Source organism: Pseudopodoces humilis, chromosome 32 (assembly GCF_049639895.1).
Source record: "Pseudopodoces humilis isolate 2021_Gansu_Grassland_sample_001 chromosome 32, ASM4963989v1, whole genome shotgun sequence".
In the NCBI taxonomy this organism is placed as follows: Eukaryota; Metazoa; Chordata; class Aves; order Passeriformes; family Paridae; genus Pseudopodoces; species Pseudopodoces humilis.
The window spans coordinates 1,225,718-1,245,412 of NC_142231.1; the positions used below are offsets into that span (position 1 = coordinate 1,225,718).

General features: G+C 61.9%; 1 protein-coding gene across 2 annotated transcripts in view; it reads left to right on the plus strand.

Moving 5' to 3' along the window:
* The window catches only part of LRP1 (LDL receptor related protein 1), an 81,776-nt gene that overhangs the window by 47,589 nt on the left and 14,492 nt on the right, over positions 1-19,695 (plus strand). Inside the window, exons 23-62 of one of the 2 annotated variants that reach the window (XM_088068757.1) lie at positions 151-396; positions 583-780; positions 1,403-1,607; positions 1,691-1,855; positions 2,136-2,380; positions 2,630-2,761; positions 2,843-3,070; positions 3,218-3,392; positions 3,761-3,855; positions 4,155-4,304; positions 4,438-4,578; positions 4,796-4,924; positions 5,717-5,848; positions 6,071-6,205; positions 6,281-6,410; positions 6,877-7,003; positions 7,202-7,353; positions 7,463-7,587; positions 7,762-8,133; positions 9,144-9,333; positions 9,710-9,914; positions 10,468-10,660; positions 11,360-11,485; positions 11,561-11,686; positions 12,502-12,621; positions 13,212-13,325; positions 13,710-13,859; positions 14,101-14,238; positions 14,713-14,829; positions 14,997-15,125; positions 15,254-15,376; positions 15,937-16,077; positions 16,165-16,352; positions 16,844-17,027; positions 17,209-17,294; positions 17,554-17,673; positions 18,212-18,399; positions 18,804-19,009; positions 19,189-19,377; positions 19,547-19,695. In XM_088068757.1, coding sequence (XP_087924883.1) covers positions 151-396; positions 583-780; positions 1,403-1,607; positions 1,691-1,855; positions 2,136-2,380; positions 2,630-2,761; positions 2,843-3,070; positions 3,218-3,392; positions 3,761-3,855; positions 4,155-4,304; positions 4,438-4,578; positions 4,796-4,924; positions 5,717-5,848; positions 6,071-6,205; positions 6,281-6,410; positions 6,877-7,003; positions 7,202-7,353; positions 7,463-7,587; positions 7,762-8,133; positions 9,144-9,333; positions 9,710-9,914; positions 10,468-10,660; positions 11,360-11,485; positions 11,561-11,686; positions 12,502-12,621; positions 13,212-13,325; positions 13,710-13,859; positions 14,101-14,238; positions 14,713-14,829; positions 14,997-15,125; positions 15,254-15,376; positions 15,937-16,077; positions 16,165-16,352; positions 16,844-17,027; positions 17,209-17,294; positions 17,554-17,673; positions 18,212-18,399; positions 18,804-19,009; positions 19,189-19,377; positions 19,547-19,695 — 6,464 coding nt within the window. The remainder of the gene's footprint in view (positions 1-150; positions 397-582; positions 781-1,402; positions 1,608-1,690; positions 1,856-2,135; positions 2,381-2,629; positions 2,762-2,842; positions 3,071-3,217; positions 3,393-3,760; positions 3,856-4,154; positions 4,305-4,437; positions 4,579-4,795; positions 4,925-5,716; positions 5,849-6,070; positions 6,206-6,280; positions 6,411-6,876; positions 7,004-7,201; positions 7,354-7,462; positions 7,588-7,761; positions 8,134-9,143; positions 9,334-9,709; positions 9,915-10,467; positions 10,661-11,359; positions 11,486-11,560; positions 11,687-12,501; positions 12,622-13,211; positions 13,326-13,709; positions 13,860-14,100; positions 14,239-14,712; positions 14,830-14,996; positions 15,126-15,253; positions 15,377-15,936; positions 16,078-16,164; positions 16,353-16,843; positions 17,028-17,208; positions 17,295-17,553; positions 17,674-18,211; positions 18,400-18,803; positions 19,010-19,188; positions 19,378-19,546) is intronic. The other variant, XM_088068758.1, reaches the window with a different exon arrangement.

Here is a 19,695-nt window from a genome sequence, read left to right on the forward strand (position 1 = left end):
TGGGGTGACCCAGGAGTGGGGACATGGGGTGACCCGGGTGTGGGGACACAGGGTGACCCAGGAGTGGGGACATGGGGTGACCCGGGTGTGGGGACACAGGGTGACCTGGGAGTGGGACAAGGAGGTGACGAGCATGTCCTGTCCCCACAGACCAGTGTTCTCTCAACAACGGCGGCTGCAGCCACAACTGCACGGTGGCCCCTGGCGAGGGCATCGTGTGCTCCTGTCCCCTGGGCATGGAGCTGGGTGCTGACAACAAGACCTGCCAGATCCAGAGCTACTGTGCCAAGCACCTCAAGTGCAGCCAGAAGTGCGAGCAGGACAAGTACAATGTCAAGTGCTCCTGCTACGAGGGCTGGATGCTGGAGCCTGATGGCGAGAGCTGCCGCAGCCTGGGTGTGTTTTGGGGGGCTCCAGGGGCTGGTAGCAGCCCCCCAGCTGCTTCAGGGGGATTTGTCCTCTCGTGTGCTGAGGGATGTGGCTGGCTGCTGGTGGGATCTGCGTGCTGACGGTGTTGCTGGGGCTGGGTGCACCGTGCCCTGCCTTGTCCCTGCCCCTCTGACCCTGCCCTGCTTCCCCCAGACCCCTTCAAGCCGTTCATCATCTTCTCCAACCGCCACGAGATCCGGCGCATCGACCTGCACCGGGGGGACTACAGCGTGCTGGTGCCCGGGCTGCGCAACACCATCGCCCTGGACTTCCACCTCAACCAGAGCTCCCTGTACTGGACCGACGTGGTGGAGGACAAGATCTACAGGGGGAAGCTGCTGGAGAACGGGGGTGAGGAGCCTGGGGGTGGGGGGGCTGGTTGGAGGAAAAGCAGGGGTGCAGGTCTGGGGTCAGTGATTCTGTGGCACCCCACGGTGATGCGGCAGCTGAAGCCCACAGCCCTGATAGTGAGCCTGTTCTGCTCTCATTATGCAGTAGTTAATTAGCATTCCCAGCGCTTCCCTGCTGGTAATTGCAGCCCAGCAGCTGGGCACAGAGAGGACACCCTCCCTATCAGTGCTGCTCCTGCTGGAGCCCAGGGCCAGGACTAGGGATGGGGGGCTGACCCCTTGGGGTCCTGGGTCATGGATGGGTGCTGTGACCTTTGGGGTCTGATAATGGATAGGGGGTGCTGAGCCCTTTGGGGTCTGAGCATAGATGGGGGCTGAGCCCTTTGGGGTCTGAACTGTGGATGGGTGCTGAGCCCTTTGGGGTCTGATAATGGATAGGGGGTGCTGTGACCTTTGGGGTCTGGACCATGGACAGGGGTGGTTCAGGCTCTGTTTGAGGAGGACATGTCCCCCCACGATCAACCCCAGCTGAGCTGGGTGGAGCTGGTGAGGACACAGGGGTGGTGGTGCCGGGTGGGCTGGGGAAGGGGCACCAGCCTGAACCCTCACCTTGTGCCCCACAGCTCTGACCAGCTTTGAGGTGGTGATCCAGTACGGCCTGGCCACCCCCGAGGGACTGGCCGTGGACTGGATCGCTGGTAACATCTACTGGGTGGAGAGCAACCTGGACCAGATCGAGGTGGCCAAGCTGGATGGCACCATGAGGACCACGCTGCTGGCCGGGGACATCGAGCACCCCCGCGCCATCGCCCTGGACCCTCGCTACGGGTGAGACAGGAGGGGACAGCGCGGGATCTTGCGGGGGGACGAGGCCACGGTCTCCTGTCCTTGCTCACGGTCCCTCCTGGCAGGATCCTGTTCTGGACGGACTGGGACGCCAGCCTGCCCCGCATCGAGGCCGCCTCCATGAGCGGTGCGGGCCGACGCACCATCCACAAGGAGACGGGCTCGGGGGGGTGGCCCAACGGGCTCACTGTCGACTACCTGGAGAAGCGGATCCTCTGGATCGATGCCAGGTAGGGCCAGGACACCTCCCTGTGTCTCCCCATCTCTGTCCCTCCCACTTTGGATCTTCCCCGTGCTCCAGCGTTGTGCTGGGCTGGGAGCGAGAAGCCTTCACGCTCTGGGGTCTGTTGGCACGTGCCAACCTTGCTCTGGCTTTTCTCCTCCGTGGGTCCTGGTGTAAATCAGCGGCTGTCCCACAGCTGCTTGGACCCTGCTGGTTGTTGCTGTTGGGTTAAAGACCCCGTGGTGCCCCCTCCCCACCTCCCTCACCCTCATCTCCCCCTGGCACAGGTCGGATGCCATCTACTCGGCCCTGTACGATGGGACGGGGCACATCGAGGTGCTGCGGGGACACGAGTACCTGTCCCACCCCTTCGCTGTCACCCTGTACGGGGGGGAGGTGTACTGGACCGACTGGCGTACCAACACCTTGGCCAAGGCCAACAAGTGGACGGGGCACAACGTGACCGTGGTTCAGAGGACCAACACGCAGCCCTTTGACCTGCAGGTGTATCACCCCTCCCGGCAGCCCCTGGGTGAGTGCAGCTGCGGGGACGGGCTGGGGGCACCACGGAGGGTGGCACTGGCACTCGGTCTGCACCCACACCCACTCGGAGCAGCAGGTGGATGCTGCTGTCATCCCTGTGGCTGCCCCTTTTCCCCATCAGGCGATGAGGGTGATGCTCCATGGGGCAGGCAGGGTCTGGGGGGGATGCAGCTCTTGGGGCCGCCTGGGTGGGTGTCGCCAAAGGCTGGGATGTCACTGAGTCCTGTCCCCTTTGCAGCTCCTAATCCCTGCGAAGCCAACGGCGGCAAAGGGCCGTGTTCCCACCTCTGCCTCATCAACTACAACCGCACCTTGTCCTGTGCCTGCCCCCACCTCATGAAGCTGGACAAGGACAACACCACCTGCTATGGTAGGGGTCTGCCTGGGGAGCCGGGGGGATGAGCAGCTGCTCCGGAGCCGGATCCCACCGCTGCCCTTCTTCTCCTCCCAGAGTTTAAGAAGTTCCTGCTGTACGCGCGGCAGATGGAGATCCGGGGCGTGGACATCGACAACCCCTACTACAACTACATCATCTCCTTCACCGTGCCCGACATCGACAACGTCACCGTGGTGGACTACGACGCTCTGGAGCAGCGGATTTACTGGTCAGATGTCCGCACCCAGACCATCAAGAGAGCCTTCATCAACGGCACCGGCGTGGAGACCGTCGTCTCTGCAGGTTGGTGAGGGGATCATTGCTCCCACAACTGGGACCCCCAGCCCTCCAGAACCTTCAGCTCTCGGAGATTGGCCCTTCCTCTTCATCTGAGCATCATGGCAGCCCCGTCCTCACAGCTGACGAGCTCCCGTCTCCGTTCCCTTGCAGACCTGCCCAACGCTCACGGCCTCTCCGTGGATTGGGTTTCCAGAAACCTCTTCTGGACCAGCTACGACGCCAACAAGAAGCAGATCAACGTGGCCAGGCTGGACGGCTCCTTCAAGAACGCCGTGATCCAGGGGCTGGACAAGCCCCACTGCCTGGTGGTGCACCCGCTGCGGGGGTGAGTGCTGAGGGGAAGGAGGTGTGTGTGCAGGCATGGGTGTGTGTGTGTGTGACTGTGCACGTGTGTGACGGGGGAGAGAACGGGGCCTGTCCCTGTGTGTCACCATGTAGGAGCAGTGTCACAGCACGTGGGGCTGTGCTGTGTGTCCGTACACGCGCGTGCAAAGGGGAGCTGTGATAAATGTGCACCCACCAGGGTGTGCCAGTCCAGGTGTGCACGGGGCTTTGGCCACCCCAAGGTCTCCTTTGGTGGGACATGGGGCTGTGGGGCTGTGCCATGAGCAGGTAAGGGGCTCTGCAAGGTTGGGAGGGTGCAGGGGGATGCTGACACCGTGGCCCCTCACCCATTGTCCCCTCACCTTGCAGGAAGCTCTACTGGACAGATGGGGACAACATCAGTGTGGCCAACATGGATGGCAGCAACCGCACGCTGCTCTTCACCAACCAGAAGGGACCTGTTGGTACGGACCCCTCCATGGCCCCTGGGATCCCCCACCTCGCCTTGAGCTCCTGCAGAGCCTCGAGTCCCCACTCTGGCTCCTTGTGGGGGTGACACCTGTCCTGTGCTGGGTCACCATGACCATCCCATCCCATCCCATCCCATCCCATCCCATCCCATCCCATCCCATCCCATCCCATCCCATTATCCCATCCCATCCCATCCCATCCCATCCCATCCCATCATCCCATCCCATCCCACCTCCTGCTCTGTGCCGGTCCCTGTGTGCCACCAGCGTGGTGACATTCCTGTCCTTTCCAGGCCTGGCCATCGATTACCCGGAGAGCAAACTGTACTGGATCAGCTCTGGCAATGGCACCATCAACAGGTGTGACCTGGATGGCAGCAACCTGGAGGTGATCGAGTCCGTGCGGAGCCAGCTGAGCAAAGCCACCACCCTGGCCATCATGGGTGAGGGGGACACCTTTCCCCATCTCCTGGCCCTTCCCAAACTCTCCCAAACTCTCCTGCCCACCTCTCCCACCTCAGCTGGGGCAGGATGGGGTGGGGAACGCTGCCACACGCTGCTGCCTTCTCCTCGCAGGGGACAAGCTGTGGTGGGCTGACCAGGCCTCCGAGAGGATGGGCACCTGCAACAAGAAGGACGGGACGGAGGTGACGGTGCTGCGCAACAGCACCACGCTGGTGATGCACATGAAGGTGTACGATGAGAGCATCCAGCAAGGTCAGTGTGGAGTCCCACAGAGACCCCGTGGGGCTGGGCAGCTGCTCGGCGTCTCTGTGGTGGCCAGGTGGCTCCATCCCTGACCGCCTGGTCCTTGCCCTCGTGCCAAGTCTGGTGCAGGGCAGCCACGCCTCGTGTGGGTGCTGCCCTGGCTGCCCAAGCCCTGGTGGGTGCACCCTGGTCCCCAGAGCCCCTCACCCCCTTTTCTCTGCCACAGCTGGGACCAACCCCTGCAGCCAAAACAACGGGGACTGCTCGCAGCTGTGCCTCCCCACCTCGGAGACCTCCCGCTCCTGCATGTGCACCGCGGGATACAGCCTCAAGAGCGGGCAGCAGTCCTGTGAAGGTGTGTGCTTGTCCCTGTCCCCTCCCTGAGCCACCCCTCGGCACAGCCAGACCCCGTGGCCACCTTGGCCCTGCCTGTGGTCACCCCAGCTGGTGACCTCTCCCCACTGCTCTGTGTCCCACATCGCTGCGGGGGAACGCTGGGGACCAGCGGGGCTTGGGGGGCTTGGAGGGGTTGTGGGCTCAGGTGGCAGCAAGACCCTCGCATGGGCTGTCCCTGGTGAGCGTGGGGGCACTGCCTGGCCACCGAGGGCATCACTGGAGGAGGGGAGTGGGACAGCACAGTGGGACCTCCCCAGGGGGAGGTGGGATCCTCGCTGTGGGCAGCAGGTTTGGCTCTCCAGGAGCAGGGCCAGGCACAGCCCTCGCTCTGCAGATCCCCCGTCCCCACCGCGTTCGCCGCCGTCCCCCCGGGCGCTGCCAGGGCCTCTCAAAGGCTGTTTGTGTGCAAAGTGTTCCGGCTGGTTTTGGGGGGGTTGGCAGAGCTCTGCACCATCTGGGTCAGGACAGGGGCTGAATAACAAGTGCTGCCCTGACCTAGATGTGCCACGGAGCCTTTGCCAGCACGGGGTGGGGGTGGTGAGTGGTGGGAAGGGGCCTCGCTCGTGCCCCCCTGGAGCAGGGCAGGAGCCTGGAACGGGCTGTGCCAGGGGCTGCAGCCCCCAGGGAGGTCTGTGCTGGGCCTGCAGAACCCTGCCAGGCCCATGCTCCTCCCCTGTCACAGTTTTCCATGGTGGAGGCACAGCCTGTGGGTTTTGGGATGTGTCTGACTGTCCCTGCACCTCTGTCACAGGTGTTGGCTCCTTCCTCCTGTACTCGGTGCACGAGGGGATCCGGGGCATTCCCCTGGACCCCAATGACAAGTCGGACGCTCTCGTGCCGGTGTCAGGAACCTCCCTGGCTGTGGGAATCGACTTCCATGCAGGTGATGCAGGGCTGGGAACAGGATGGGGGTGCTGGGAACAGGACAGGGGACAGGGAGCATGAGGGGACCATCACCAGACCCCCCTTTGGCAGCGCTTTGCCCTGGAATGCCCCCTCGGCAGCGCTGGGTGACGGAACATTTCGAGGCCCCTGGGTTCAGGTTTTTACCATTCTGGAGTGACCAGAGGTGGTCACTGACTCATCCCCTCCTTGCCCCGCTCAGAGAACGACACGATTTACTGGGTGGACATGGGCCTGAGCACCATCAGTCGAGCCAAGCGGGACCAGACGTGGCGTGAGGACGTGGTGACCAACGGCATTGGGCGAGTGGAGGGCATCGCCGTGGACTGGATTGCTGGTGGGATGGGGCTCTGGAGCCGGGGGCAGCGGGGACAGCGGGGCTTGTGTGGGGGTTCACTGTCCCCTCTTGCAGGAAACATCTACTGGACGGACCAGGGCTTCGATGTCATCGAGGTGGCCAGGCTGAACGGGTCCTTCCGCTACGTGGTCATCTCGCAGGGGCTGGACAAGCCACGGGCCATCACGGTCCATCCAGAGAAGGGGTGAGACAGGCCCCAGAGATGGGCATCACCTGTGGGCGCAGGGCCAGAGCCCCACACCTCCTGGCAGAGCCGTGTGTGAGCACACAGCAGGAAGGGGCTCGCACGTCCCCTGCCACACCAAGGAGTCCAAGCCCTGGATTTAGCCTCCTTTCACTGGTGGGCTGAAACCTTGGGAATCTCTGGGACCTGGTGGATGCCAGCACCTCAGAAAATCCAAGTGGAGCTTCCTCAGAGCAGCTCCAGCTTTGGACAGAACCCCAGGGAGAGCAGAGGTGTTTGGATCTGGGGAGGGATGGAGATGCAGGGTCTGTGAGTGGGCAGGGTCTGGACTGAGGCCCCAGTGTAGGGGGACAAATGGGGTGGTGTCTGTCCTTTACTGGAATGGCCAGTGCTGCTCCTGGTGACATCCCTGTGGTGACATCCCTGTGGTGACATCCCTGTGGTGACATCCCTGCTGTCCCCTCAGGTACCTGTTCTGGACAGAGTGGGGGCAGTACCCGCGCATCGAGCGCTCGCGCCTGGACGGCACCGAGCGGATGGTGCTGGTCAACGTCAGCATCAGTTGGCCCAACGGGATTTCCGTGGACTACGAGGTACAGTTGGCATCTGGGAGGGTGGGTACCGCTCCCAAGGGTCCCTGTGCCCTGCTGGTGGGGACATGGTTGCCCTCCTTGGGGCTTCAGAGTCTCATGAGGGTTGTCCAGTGTGGTGTGAACCCCAGGACATCTTGCCAGAGGTGCTGAGGGGAGTGCTGCCCCCACAGCAACTGGGATGTTCTCTCATCCCCACAGGATGGGAAGCTGTACTGGTGTGATGCCCGGACAGACAAGATCGAACGGATCGACCTGGAGACGGGCGAGAACCGGGAGGTCGTCCTGTCCAGCAACAACATGGACATGTTCTCCGTGTCGGTCTTCGAGGAATACATTTACTGGAGCGATAGGTGCGGTGCCAAGGGGGCTGGGGGCTGTGTGGAGGGCATGGGGAGCTGGTGGGTGCCGTGGTGGGGAAGGATCCTGTGCTGGTCACTCGGTGACTCCGTCCTCCTTCAGGACTCACGCCAACGGCTCCATCAAAAGAGGCAACAAGGACAACGCCACCGAGTCGGTGTCGCTGCGGACCGGGATCGGCGTGCAGCTCAAGGACATCAAAGTCTTCAACCGGGCCCGGCAGAAGGGTAGGTCTGAGCATGGGGGCACCTCCTCGTGTGGGGAACGGGGATGGAAACAAACGGATCACTCTGTCCCTATCGGAGCCGTGCTTCGAGCCCGTTCCTTCCTCCGGGAGTGCCGAGTGCTGAAAGTGGCCGAGTGGGTGCATCCTCACCCAATCCCCCCTGTCCCCCCACCAGGCACCAACATCTGTGCCCAGAACAACGGCGGCTGCCAGCAGCTGTGCCTGTTCCGCGGCGGCGGGCAGAGGACGTGCGCCTGCGCCCACGGGATGCTGTCGGAGGACGGCGTGAGCTGCCGGGACTACGACGGGTACCTGCTCTACTCGGAGCGCACCATCCTCAAGAGCATCCACCTCTCGGACGAGAACAACCTCAACGCGCCCATCAAGCCCTTCGAGGACGCGGAGCACATGAAGAACGTCATCGCCCTGGCCTTCGATTACCGCTACGGCTCCAAGGGCAGCAACCGCATCTTCTACAGCGACATCCACTTCGGCAACATCCAGCAGATCAACGACGACGGCACGGGCCGCAAGACCATCGTGGAGAGTGAGTGCTGTGGGGTTCTCCCTTCTGTGCCTGCCCTCAGACCCGTCTCTCTCCCCACCACCTCCTCCTGCACTCCCTCTGTTGGTGCCCAAGGGGTTTTGGTGCGTTTGGAGGGGCAGTGGATCCAGGCTGAGCTGTGAGGTTTCTGAGGAGCCTCTGGAAGCGGGCACGGCACTGGGAGCAGCCTGCAGAGCTCGTTCTGGCACGGAGAGCGTGTCACGAGGCTTGGACTCTAGAAACAGGCGCTGCAGCAAAGTTGAGGTCGGCTCTGTGCTCACACTCAGTGCCCTCAGCCCTGACCCTCGGGGTGCCCAGCCCTGGCCTCACCTCCAGGCCTCACCTTGCACCTGGTTGGGTTTATTGGCACCTGCAGCAGCTTCAAAGAACCGCGGTTGCTGCTTCAGGAGCTCCCCGTGCTGCTAATGAAGGAATTCACAGCGGCACTCACGCTGCTGTATCCCTGGGAGGGGAGAGCACGGCCCAGCTCTCACAGCCGCCTCATTAAACCCTTTGCTGAGCGTTAATGAGTGGGGAGGATGGGGGCACAGTTCAAGTTCTCAGCTGGGAAGGGCTCCCTGGTCCCCACCAGGCTTTGCCTTGTCACTTTGTGCCCCAGGGGCTCAGCTGTCCCCTGGCAGAGGGAAACCTTTCCCTTCCCAGTGCTGCTGCTGTGGACCCAGAGCAATCTCTGGCTGGTGTGGAGTTTGGGAGCCAAATTCAGGTCCTTGGTGCACTGTAGGTGTGCATCCCTCAGCCTTCTTGTGGGTCATTCCAACAGAGCTCTACCCACGAGACTCCAGAGTCTCAGGGGTCTCTGCTCCCCACCCTGAGCACAGCCCCCAGCCCTGCTGAGTCCCTTCCCAGCAGCCAAGGTCTCCGAGGGATTTTTGGGCTGTAATTAAAAGCAAAAAACTTTTAATTTAATTAACTTCAACATCCTCAGTGTCAGGGCCATGCAGGGTGAGGCACAGCCTTGCAGGGGCCGGCTGTGACCTTTACTGTCCCCACAGACGTGGGCTCTGTGGAGGGGCTGGCGTACCACCGCGGCTGGGACACGCTGTACTGGACCAGCTACACCACCTCCACCATCACCCGCCACACCGTGGACCAGAGCCGCGTCGGGGCCTTTGAGAGGGAGACCGTGATCACCATGTCAGGGGACGACCACCCCCGGGCCTTCGTGCTGGACGAGTGCCAGAAGTGAGTGGACATTGAGGCTCCAGCCAGCCCCACCAGGGATCCACATGGTCCCAGTGGACATCGCGGGGAGGAAGCTCTGGATCCCAGCACAGAGAGGATTGGACCCCCAGGGAGGAAAGCCCACTCCCCACAAATCCTTCAGTGCCCCAAAGCAGCTCCAGACCCCCTGTCCCATCCCCATCCATGGGGTGCCACATTTCCCAGCTGGCTGCAGCAGCCTCATTCACCCCCTCCCCACTCTTTTTACGTGGGAATGACGTCCCACACATCCCCCAGTCTCTGGAAGCCCCCCAGCCGTGGAGGGATGGGCTGAGCCAGCCTGGATGTGGCCGAGCTGGGGCTCCAAAGGCGTCGTGTGTCCTTCCCTCTCTCCCAGCCTGATGTTCTGGACCAACTGGAATGAGCAGCACCCCAGCATCATGCGAGCCACCCTCTCCGGCGCCAACGTCCTCATCATCATCGACCAGGACATACGGACGCCCAACGGGTTGGCCATCGACCACAAGGCTGAGAAGATTTACTTCTCTGATGCCACCCTGGACAAGATCGAGCGCTGCGAATACGACGGCTCCAATCGCCATGTGAGTCTGAGGCTTGGAGATGGCGAGGAGGGTGTCCAGACGGGGGCTGGAGTGTGGTCAGAGGGAGGCAGAGCTGTTCCTGGGGCCGGGGAGGTCAGGGATCCCGCTCTGTGTCTGGGGGGCTGCGTCCCACAGCGGCTTCCTCCTGCTCCCAGTTTGTCCCTGAGAAGTGAGGCCATGGCTTCAAGCTACAGCAGAGGAGGTTCAGGTTGGACATGAGAAGGAATTTCTTTATGGAAAGGGTTGTCAGACATTGGAAGGGGCTGCCCAGGTTGGTGGTGGAGTCACCATCCCTGGAGGTGTCCAAGGAACTGCTGGACCTGGCACTGAGTGCTCTAGAGGGGGTTGGTCACAGCTTGGGGGTTGGTCACAGGTTGGATTTGATCTTGGAGATCTTTTCCAACCTCAGGGATTCTGTGAAGTGTCCATGGACAGGTTGGTGGGGCTTGGAGCAACCCTGGAAGATGTACCCACCCATGGCGGGGATGTGGGAACCGGATGAGTTTGAAGATCCTTTCCAGCCCAACCCATTCCATGATTCCGTGCCCCTCAGGTGATCCTGAAGTCGGAGCCTGTGCACCCCTTTGGCCTGGCCGTGTACGGGGATTACATCTTCTGGACAGACTGGGTGCGCCGGGCCGTGCAACGCGCCAACAAATACGTGGGCACCGACATGAAACTGCTGCGTGTGGACATCCCCCAGCAGCCCATGGGCATCATCGCCGTGGCCAACGACACCGACAGCTGTGAGGACTCTCTGGTGTCACTGCAGTGTCCCTGCCCTCTGCCCCTCTGCCCTGGCAGCAGGCCTGGGGAGGGGAGCTCATCCCACCATCCTTCATGGTCCTTCGGGAACCCATCCCACCTTCCTTCATGGTCCTTTGGGAACCCATTCCACCTTCCTTCATGGTCCTTTGGGAACCCATTCCACCTTCCTTCATGGTCCTTTGGGAACCCATTCCACTGCCCGTCATGGTCCTTTGGGAACCCATCCCGGTGCCCTTCCTGGCACTTCAGGAATCCATCCCACTGTCCTTCCCAGCCTTTTGGGAATCCATCCCACCATCCTTTCGTGGCTCTTTGGGAAGCCATCTCTCTGTCCATCCTGGCCCTTCGGGAATCCATCCCCCTGTCCTTCCTGGCCCTTTGGGAATCATCCAGTGGGTCCTTCCCAGCATGTTGCTCCCTCGTGTCTCTCACACCAGAGTTGTCCATCTCCAAACCCAGTGCAGGCTGATGACAGAGAGGATTTCCCCTGTCCCTGCTCTTCCCAGGGCATCTCCTTGTGAAATCCGGGGGGATCGGGCGCCTCCAGCCCCCTACACCCTCCATAGCCCCATGGGAAGAGCCTGGAGAGGGATCCCTACTTTTTGGCCCAGCAGGGAGGACGAGGAGCAGGGGCTGCTGTGTCCATCCCTGGTGTGACCGCTGTCCCTCTGTCCTAGGCGAGCTGTCCCCATGCCGGGTGAACAACGGCGGCTGCCAGGACCTGTGTCTGCTCACCCCCAAGGGCCACGTCAACTGCTCCTGCCGCGGGGAGCGGGTCCTGCAGGAGGATCTGACCTGCAAAGGTGAGGGGGGTGAGGAAAGGAAGGGGTGAGGCTGATCTCAGCCTGGCAGAGCTGACATTCCTGTGCTGTGTCCAGCTGTGAATTCCACCTGCAACGTGGACGAGTTTGAGTGTGGGAACGGCGACTGCATCGACTTCAGCCGCACCTGCGACGGCGTCGTGCACTGCAAGGACAAGTCGGACGAGAAGCAGTCCTACTGCAGTAAGGTTCCTCCTCTTGCTGCCTTGCTCACCCACACACGCACCCCAGCACCCCCAGACACCCTGCCCCAGCTGCCAGCTCCACTCAGACAATCGTGGAACGCTTTGGGTTGGAAGGGACCAAGCTCAGGGACTTCCCCTTTAAGGCAACCACACGAGGCAGGTGCCTCCCCACAGCCTTGCAAGGTCTGTCTGTCATTAATTAGTCCTAGAACCTCTTCAAATTTGACATTAAAACTTAAAGAGGATGGAGGCAAAATCTTAAGGGGATGGAAGTTGACAAAGGCAGGGTTCACGGCGCTCCAGTAAATCAATCCTTTTTCCTGTGTTTGTGGAATAATGGAATGGTTTGGCTTGGGATGGACCTTAAAGCTCATCTCATTTCACTCCCTGAAGTGGGCAGGGACACCTTCCACTAGCCCAGGTTGCTCCAAGCCCTGTCCAGCCTGGCTTTGGACACTGCCAGGGCTGCTCAGCAAAGGGAACCAGGACTCCAGGGTGTCCTTCCATCCCTCACGTGCTCGCAGTCCCTCCTGCCCTCCCAGAACTGCACCCAGCCAGGCTTTAAGGTCTCTGGACCTTTTCCAGTGTTGGGGACAGACTGGAGAGCAGGACACCTGGAGCTGAGCCAGTGGGGTCTGCAGCACCCTCAGACACCGCCCCTCATCCTTCTGCACGAGGGAGTGGCTTCCCAGATCCTGCTCTATGGTTTCTTCCCCTGCTGAAAGGTCCCCAAGGGTCCGAGACCCTCAGGGGTGCTTGCCCTCCTTCTACTCACCTCCTCCTCTTCGTCTTCCTCCTCTTCCTCCCCGGCAGGCAGCCGCAAGTGCAAGAAGGGGTACCTGCACTGCATGAACGGGCGCTGCGTCGCCAGTCGCTACTGGTGTGACGGCGTGGACAACTGCGGGGACAACTCGGACGAGGTGCCCTGTAACAGTGAGTGTCTGCCTGGCACCCGGCCAGCCCCTGCCAGGGCTCCGTCAGCTGCCTGGGACAGGGACAGCGGTTCCAGGAGGGACTTACCGTCAGCTTGACAGGAGCAGAGCAGAGCCAGGGCTTAACCGAGAGTCAAGGTCAAGCTTGTGCTGCTTTGTAGAGCTCACAGAGTGACAGCTGAGAGGAAAAACTCCTGGGCACAGGCACGCAGCACCCAGAGCTTCCCAGTGAGAGTGGTTTGACAGCCAGGAAGGGCACGGGGTGCAGTGTCACTGCTCCTCATGGCTCCCATGGCTCCCAGGAAAGGCACAACCCCCTCAGGGCTGCAGGATGGGTCTGCTCGGTTCCAAACTGACAGGAGAACTGTGGGGAGCTTCTCAGAGTCCTGTCCAGGTCTGGTTGTGCGAGGGAGAGGGGCTCAGGCTGCCAGGCAGAGCGTGAGCCAGGAGGCACTGGGTCTCATCTGGACGGGGATCGGGTCTGGGAGCACTGTGGGCAGTGTGGGGGTGTGGGTGCCCATCCACAGTGGGTACCATGGGGTGGGTGTGGACCCTGCCTCATGGGCTGCGGGGGCTTCTTCCCCCTGGCAGAAACCAGCTGTGCCGCGACCGAGTTCCGCTGCCGGGACGGGACCTGCATCGGGAATTCCAGCCGCTGCAACCAGTTCATCGACTGTGAGGATGCATCGGACGAAATGAACTGCAGTGAGTGCCCAGCTGCTGCCCCCAGCCCCTCCTCAGCTCTGGAGATGCTCCTGTTCTTGGTGCTGGCAGCGGGGATCTGGGTCTCTGGGATTTGGGCTGGATCAGGGGGAGAGGAGGGTCCTGCTCCTGTCCTGCAGCCCTGGGATGAGGCAGCCCCAGCCCACCCCTGCAGCCCCCCTGTGCCATGTGCAGCACCCACCACCCAACGGATCCCTGCAGCTCTGGGCATGTGTGGGGCACGTGGGGGGCACATCTGGGGGTGTGGGGGGTGTGGTGGGCTCCGGCAGCAGGGGAGGGCTCGGTGCCACGTGCCAGAGCCAGACCAGGGGGCTTCTGCTGTGGTTCCTGCTGTGTCACCGGAGCTCCTGCTGCGATTCCTCCCAGCTGCCACCGACTGCAGCAGCTACTTCAAGCTGGGGGTGAAGGGCACCACGTTCCAGAAGTGCGAGCACACGTCCCTGTGCTACGCGCCCAGCTGGGTGTGCGACGGCGCCAACGACTGCGGAGATTACTCGGACGAGCGCAACTGCCCCGGTGAGAGCGGAAGGGCAGAGGGGGTCTGGGGGCAGGGATGCCCCTTTGGGGTCTGCTTGGGCTGCGGAGGCTTTGTTTGGCACTCTTGTCCTCGGCCCGTGCGGCTCCAGCACAGATGGTGCTGCAGGGGTCTGGGATGTGGGACCTCAGGGGGATTTTGGGGAAGAATTCTTCAGTTCTGGGCTGGGAGCAGGCAGGACGTGGCCGTGCTTTCATCCTCACTGATGTTTCCATCACAAAGTAGGTGGGAGGAAGCCCAAATGTCCGTCCAACTACTTTGCCTGCCCGAGCGGGAGGTGCATCCCCATGACCTGGACCTGTGACAAGGAGGACGACTGCGAGAACGGCGAAGACGAGACCCAGTGCAGTGAGCGGCAGGGTGGGCACACTCAGGATTTGGGCCAGGGCACGGGGCGGTGCTGGAGGCTGGGCAGGACCCTCTTCTCTCCCTGACATCCATTTGCCAAGGACAGACCCCAGATTATTCCCCCTCTGTGGTTTTACTCCACACTCTTGGGCTTTTAGCTGTGACCAGTATAAACGTCCTCGTGTGCTGGTTTGCTCAGCACATGCACAAGTGTCTGTCACCCATAATGGGACCAGTTACAGCTCCTTTCAGTTCCATTTTTAGTTCTACCCTCCTGGAACAAGCCCCAGACAGTGCTCAGGAGCTGGGGATCTTCCCCAGGTGCAGGAGCAGGGAGTCCCACACCAGGCCTGTGGGACCACGAGCAGTACCCCCAACACCCCCCTGAGCTCCTGGAGCCTGGCCCAGCCTGGCTGTGCTCTGCTGGTGTCTCCTCCCCTTATCACCTCGCTCTGACCCCCATCTCCTCCTCTCCCTCTCTCCCAGACAAGTTCTGCTACCCTGTGCAGTTTGAGTGCAACAACCACCGCTGCATCTCCAAGCTGTGGGTGTGTGATGGTGCTGATGACTGTGGGGATGGCTCTGACGAGGACAGTCGCTGCCGTGAGTCTGCTCCAGCCCTTCTCCCCATCTCTGCCCGCTCCATCACCGTGTTCCTGCATCCATGTTCCCATCCCTTCTCCTGTGGTCTCACCACTCTCCTGGGCTCTGTATCCTGGGGCTCCCCAGAGTGGGGTGACCGGGCTCCATCCTGCTCCTCCCTTCCCCAGGGCTGACCACCTGCAGCTCAGGATCCTTCCAGTGCCCGGGCACCTACGTGTGCGTGCCGGAGCGCTGGCTCTGTGACGGGGACAAGGACTGCGCGGACGGGGCCGACGAGACCCTCGCTGCCGGCTGCTGTGAGTGCCCGAGGCCGGGGGGCTGGGGGAGGTCGGGGGGCTGGGGGAGGCCGGGGGGCTGGGGGAGGCCAGGGGGCTGGGGGAGGCCGGGGGCTGGTGGGGCTGACGGTGGTGGTGCCCCATTGCAGTGTACAACAACACCTGTGACGAGCGGGAGTTCATGTGCGGGAACCGGCAATGCATCCCCAAACACTTCGTCTGCGACCACGACGACGACTGCGGTGACGGCTCTGACGAGTCCCCGGAATGTGGTGGGTGCCTGTGGGACCCAGGGGGGCTGACCCAGCCATGCTGGCTCCTCCTGGGCTTTGGGACAGTACCCTGGGAGGGTCTTCATCACCCTGGAGGGTTTGGTGTGAGTGTGTGAGAAGGAACCCGGAGAGGCAGCAGAAGGGGATTGTTGGTGGAGAGCAGCCCCCCAGCCCTGACACAGAAACCCAAACCTACACAGAGATCCAAACCCAGAGAGATCCAAACCCACAGAGATCCAAACCCACAGAGATCCAAACCCACAGAGATCCAAACCCACAGAGATCCAAACCCACAGGGATCCAAACCCACAGAGACCCAAACCCACAGAAAGATCCAAACCCACAGGGATCCAAACCCACAGAGAGATCCAAACCCAGAGAGATCCATGTGTGTGCAGAGCAGTCCTGTCCCAGGCCAGCTGCTCTGTGGTGTCCCCGTCACTCCTGGCAGCTCGGGAGGGTTTGGCTCCATGGTGCCTCTCTCGCTCTGAGTGGCTCCATGGTGCCTCTGGAAGGCTCAGGAAGGTGGGATGCCAGCTGAGCCCCTCACCCTCCCTCAGAGTATCCCACCTGCGGCCCCCACGAGTTCCGCTGTCAGAACGGCCGCTGCCTCAGCAACCGGCAGTGGGAATGTGATGGGGAGTTCGACTGCCACGACCACTCGGACGAGGCGCCCAAGAACCCGCGCTGCAGCAGCCCAGGTACCTGCTGGGGTCACCCTGGGGTCCTGGGGGGGATGGAGGAGCCCCAGCCACCCTCCACTGACCACTGCCACCTCCTCTCTGCAGAAAACAAATGCAACGACTCCTTCTTCCTCTGCAAGAATGGGAATTGCATCTCGGAGGCGCTGCTCTGCGACAACAACAACGACTGCGCCGACGGCTCTGACGAGCTCAACTGCTTCATCAACGAGTGCCTCAACAAGAAACTGAGTGGCTGCTCCCAGGAGTGTGAGGACCTCAAGATTGGGTACAAGGTAGGAGGCCACGGGGTGGGGGACTGGCTGCAGAGATTGTAGAATTATAGAATGTCCTGAGCTGGAAGGGGCTTCCCATGGTTGTTGAAGTCCAGCTCCTGTCCCTGCACAGGAGACCACAGCAATCCCACCCTGTGCCTGAGAGCGTTGTCCAAATGCTTCAGGAGCTCTGGCAGCCTTGGGGCTGTGCCAAACAACAGTGCCTGGCCACCCTCTGGGGGAACAACCTTTTCCTGATATCCAGCCTAAACCTCCCCTGGCACAGCTCCTGCTGTTCCCTCTCCTTCCTCCTCCGCAGATGTGAGGGTTGTGTCTGTCCTGTGCCAGCTGGGCCAGGGATGTGACACTGGCGCTTCAGGCACTGTTTGTGCATCTCAGCTGTCCTTGCTGAGTCCACGTGTCCCACGGTGACACTTGTCACCTCCCAGCACCTGCCACCTCCCGGCGTGCGGGCCTTGGAGGTGTCTGACAGCTCCGGGTTGCTCCTGCAGTGCAGATGCCGTCCCGGGTTCCGGCTGAAGGACGACGGGAAGACGTGCATCGACATCGATGAGTGCTCCACCACCTACCCCTGCAGCCAGAAGTGCATCAACACCCTGGGCAGCTACAAGTGCCTCTGCATTGAGGGCTACAAGCTCAGACCTGACAACCCCACCAGCTGCAAGGTTGTCACAGGTGAGAGGCAGCTGTGGGCGCAGAGCCCAGGATGCTCCTGGTGACCGTGGGATGCTTGTGGCGCTGGAGTTGGAGGGTGAAGTGGCTGCTCCCCGCTCAGGAGTGGGGCTGGGAGGTCTGCAGGGTTCTGCCCACATCCCAGCAGTGCTCCCCTGCCACTTTTCCCTCTTTTCCCGTGCAGATGAAGAGCCTTTCCTCATCTTCGCCAACCGCTACTATCTGAGGAAGCTCAACCTGGATGGCTCCAACTACACTCTGCTCAAGCAGGTACGGGGTGAGCTGGGAGCAGGAGGGACTCCAGCCTCATCTTGCTGGGATTTGGGGATGGAGTGGGCCCTGAAGGACACAGGAGCTGCCAGCTGAGGAGTTTGGGCTCTTGGCTTCCCAGGGGAATGGTAGATCCATCTAAATGTCAGGAGGTCACTGAGCGAGGGGTAGGCAGGGAGGCTGTGGGCTCTATAAAACCTCCCAGAGCCCACAGCAGCTGCTGAGGCTGCTGCAACCCTTCTCCCTCCCTCCTCTCCAGGGGCTGAACAACGCCGTGGCTCTGGATTTCGACTACCGGGAGCAGATGATCTACTGGACAGATGTCACCACGCAGGGCAGCATGATCCGCCGCATGCACATCAACGGCAGCAACGTCCAGGTGAGGACGTGGGGCAGCCCCTGGGGCACGCCTGGGCTGGGCTGCTGAGCCTCACCCACCTGCTGCCCCACTCTGGGGTCATCACTGGGCTTTGGGAATCAGCCCCAGTTGCTGTGGGATGCTTTGCAGCCCCACCACAAGCAGGGGTGGGCTCTACGCTGCCCGGAAACTTGGAGCAAGGAAGGCTGGGGGAAGAGTCATGGAGTTGTGGAATGATTTGGGTCAGAAGGGATCTTAATGTTCATCCTGTTTCACTCCCCTGCCATGGGCAGAGACACCTTCCACTATCCCAGCTTGCTCCAAACCCCATCCAAACTGGCCTTGGACACTTCCAGGGATGGGGCAGCCACAGCTGCTCTGGGCACCCTGTGCCAGGGCCTGCCCACCCTTGCAGAGAGGAATTTCCTCCCAATATCTCATCTAAACCTAAGAGTGGAGTGAAGAAGATCTGGCCTGGGAAGGGGGATGCTGTCACCCCTGAGAAATCAGGGTTTGGTTCTCTCTGCTCAGCCCTGTCACCTCTCATTCCTCCCGGCAGGTCCTTCACCGCACGGGGCTCAGCAACCCCGACGGGCTGGCTGTGGACTGGGTGGGAGGAAACCTGTACTGGTGTGACAAGGGTCGGGACACCATCGAGGTGTCGAAGCTCAACGGCGCCTACCGCACCGTGCTGGTCAACTCGGGCCTGCGCGAGCCTCGCGCGCTCGTGGTGGACGTGCAGAACGGGTGAGAGCCTGGGGGACAGGGGCCCTCCACTCTGTGCTGGGGAGGGGGCTGTGGTCATCTTGCCATAGTCCTGGAGGTCGGGAGATGGGATGAAGCTTTCCCTCTCGGCCTCCGGGACACCGGAGGTTTTCCCTACCCTGTGCCCATGTACCTTGGTTTGTCACAGTCGCAGGGTGGTTTGGGATGGAAGGGACCTTAAAGATCATTTTGTTCCACGCCACTGCTCTGTGCAGTCACCTTCCACCACCCCAGCTTGCTCCGAGCCCCATCCAACCTTGGACAGTTCCAGGGATAGGGCAGCCACAGCTTCTCTGGGCACGCTGTGCCAGGGCCTCAGCATCCTCACAGGGAGAAATTCCTGTGGTTTCCAACTCAGCTTCTCTCTGCTCTCGTTTCATCCCCAGCTACCTCTACTGGACAGACTGGGGGGACCACTCTCTGATCGGGAAGATCGGCATGGACGGCACCAACCGCAGCGTCATCGTGGACACCAAGATCACGTGGCCCAATGGCCTCACCCTCGACTACATCAACAGCCGGATCTACTGGGCCGACGCCCGCGAGGATTACATCGAGTTCGCCAGCCTGGACGGCTCCAACCGGCACACGGGTGAGAGCGCCGGGCTCCCGGCGTGCCTCGGGGGGCTCCGGGCACTGGGTCAGGGGTTGGAGTGGCAGCCAGGGCTGCTGGGGACGGTCCCCAGCTCCTCTGTGCCCAGAGAAGTGGCTGCTTCCTCGTGGGAGGGGAATGCGGCGCAGCCCCTCGCTGAGCGCCCGCTCCCCTCGCAGTGCTGAGCCAGGACATCCCGCACATCTTCGCGCTCACCCTCTTTGAGGATTTCATCTACTGGACAGACTGGGAGACCAAGTCCATCAACCGGGCCCACAAGACGACGGGAGCCAACAAGACGCTGCTGATCAGCACCTTGCACCGGCCCATGGACATCCACATCTACCACCCCTACCGCCAGCCCGACGGTGAGCACGGCTGGGGGGCCGGGGAACCGCCAGGGAAAGGGACATGGGGGGCGGCCAGGTTGGGCAGGGGGAGCAGGAGCAGGGTGACAAGGGTCTTGCTGCTGCTCCCATGCCACCCTGAGGGTCCCCAGTTTGGTCTGACTGGCCGTTGTCACCCTGCTCTCCCCAGTTCCCAACCATCCCTGCAAGACCAACAACGGCGGCTGCAGCAACCTGTGCCTGCTCTCGCCGGGCGGGGGGCACAAGTGTGCCTGTCCCACCAACTTCTACCTGGGCAGCAATGGCAAAACCTGTGTGTCCAACTGCACAGCCAGCCAG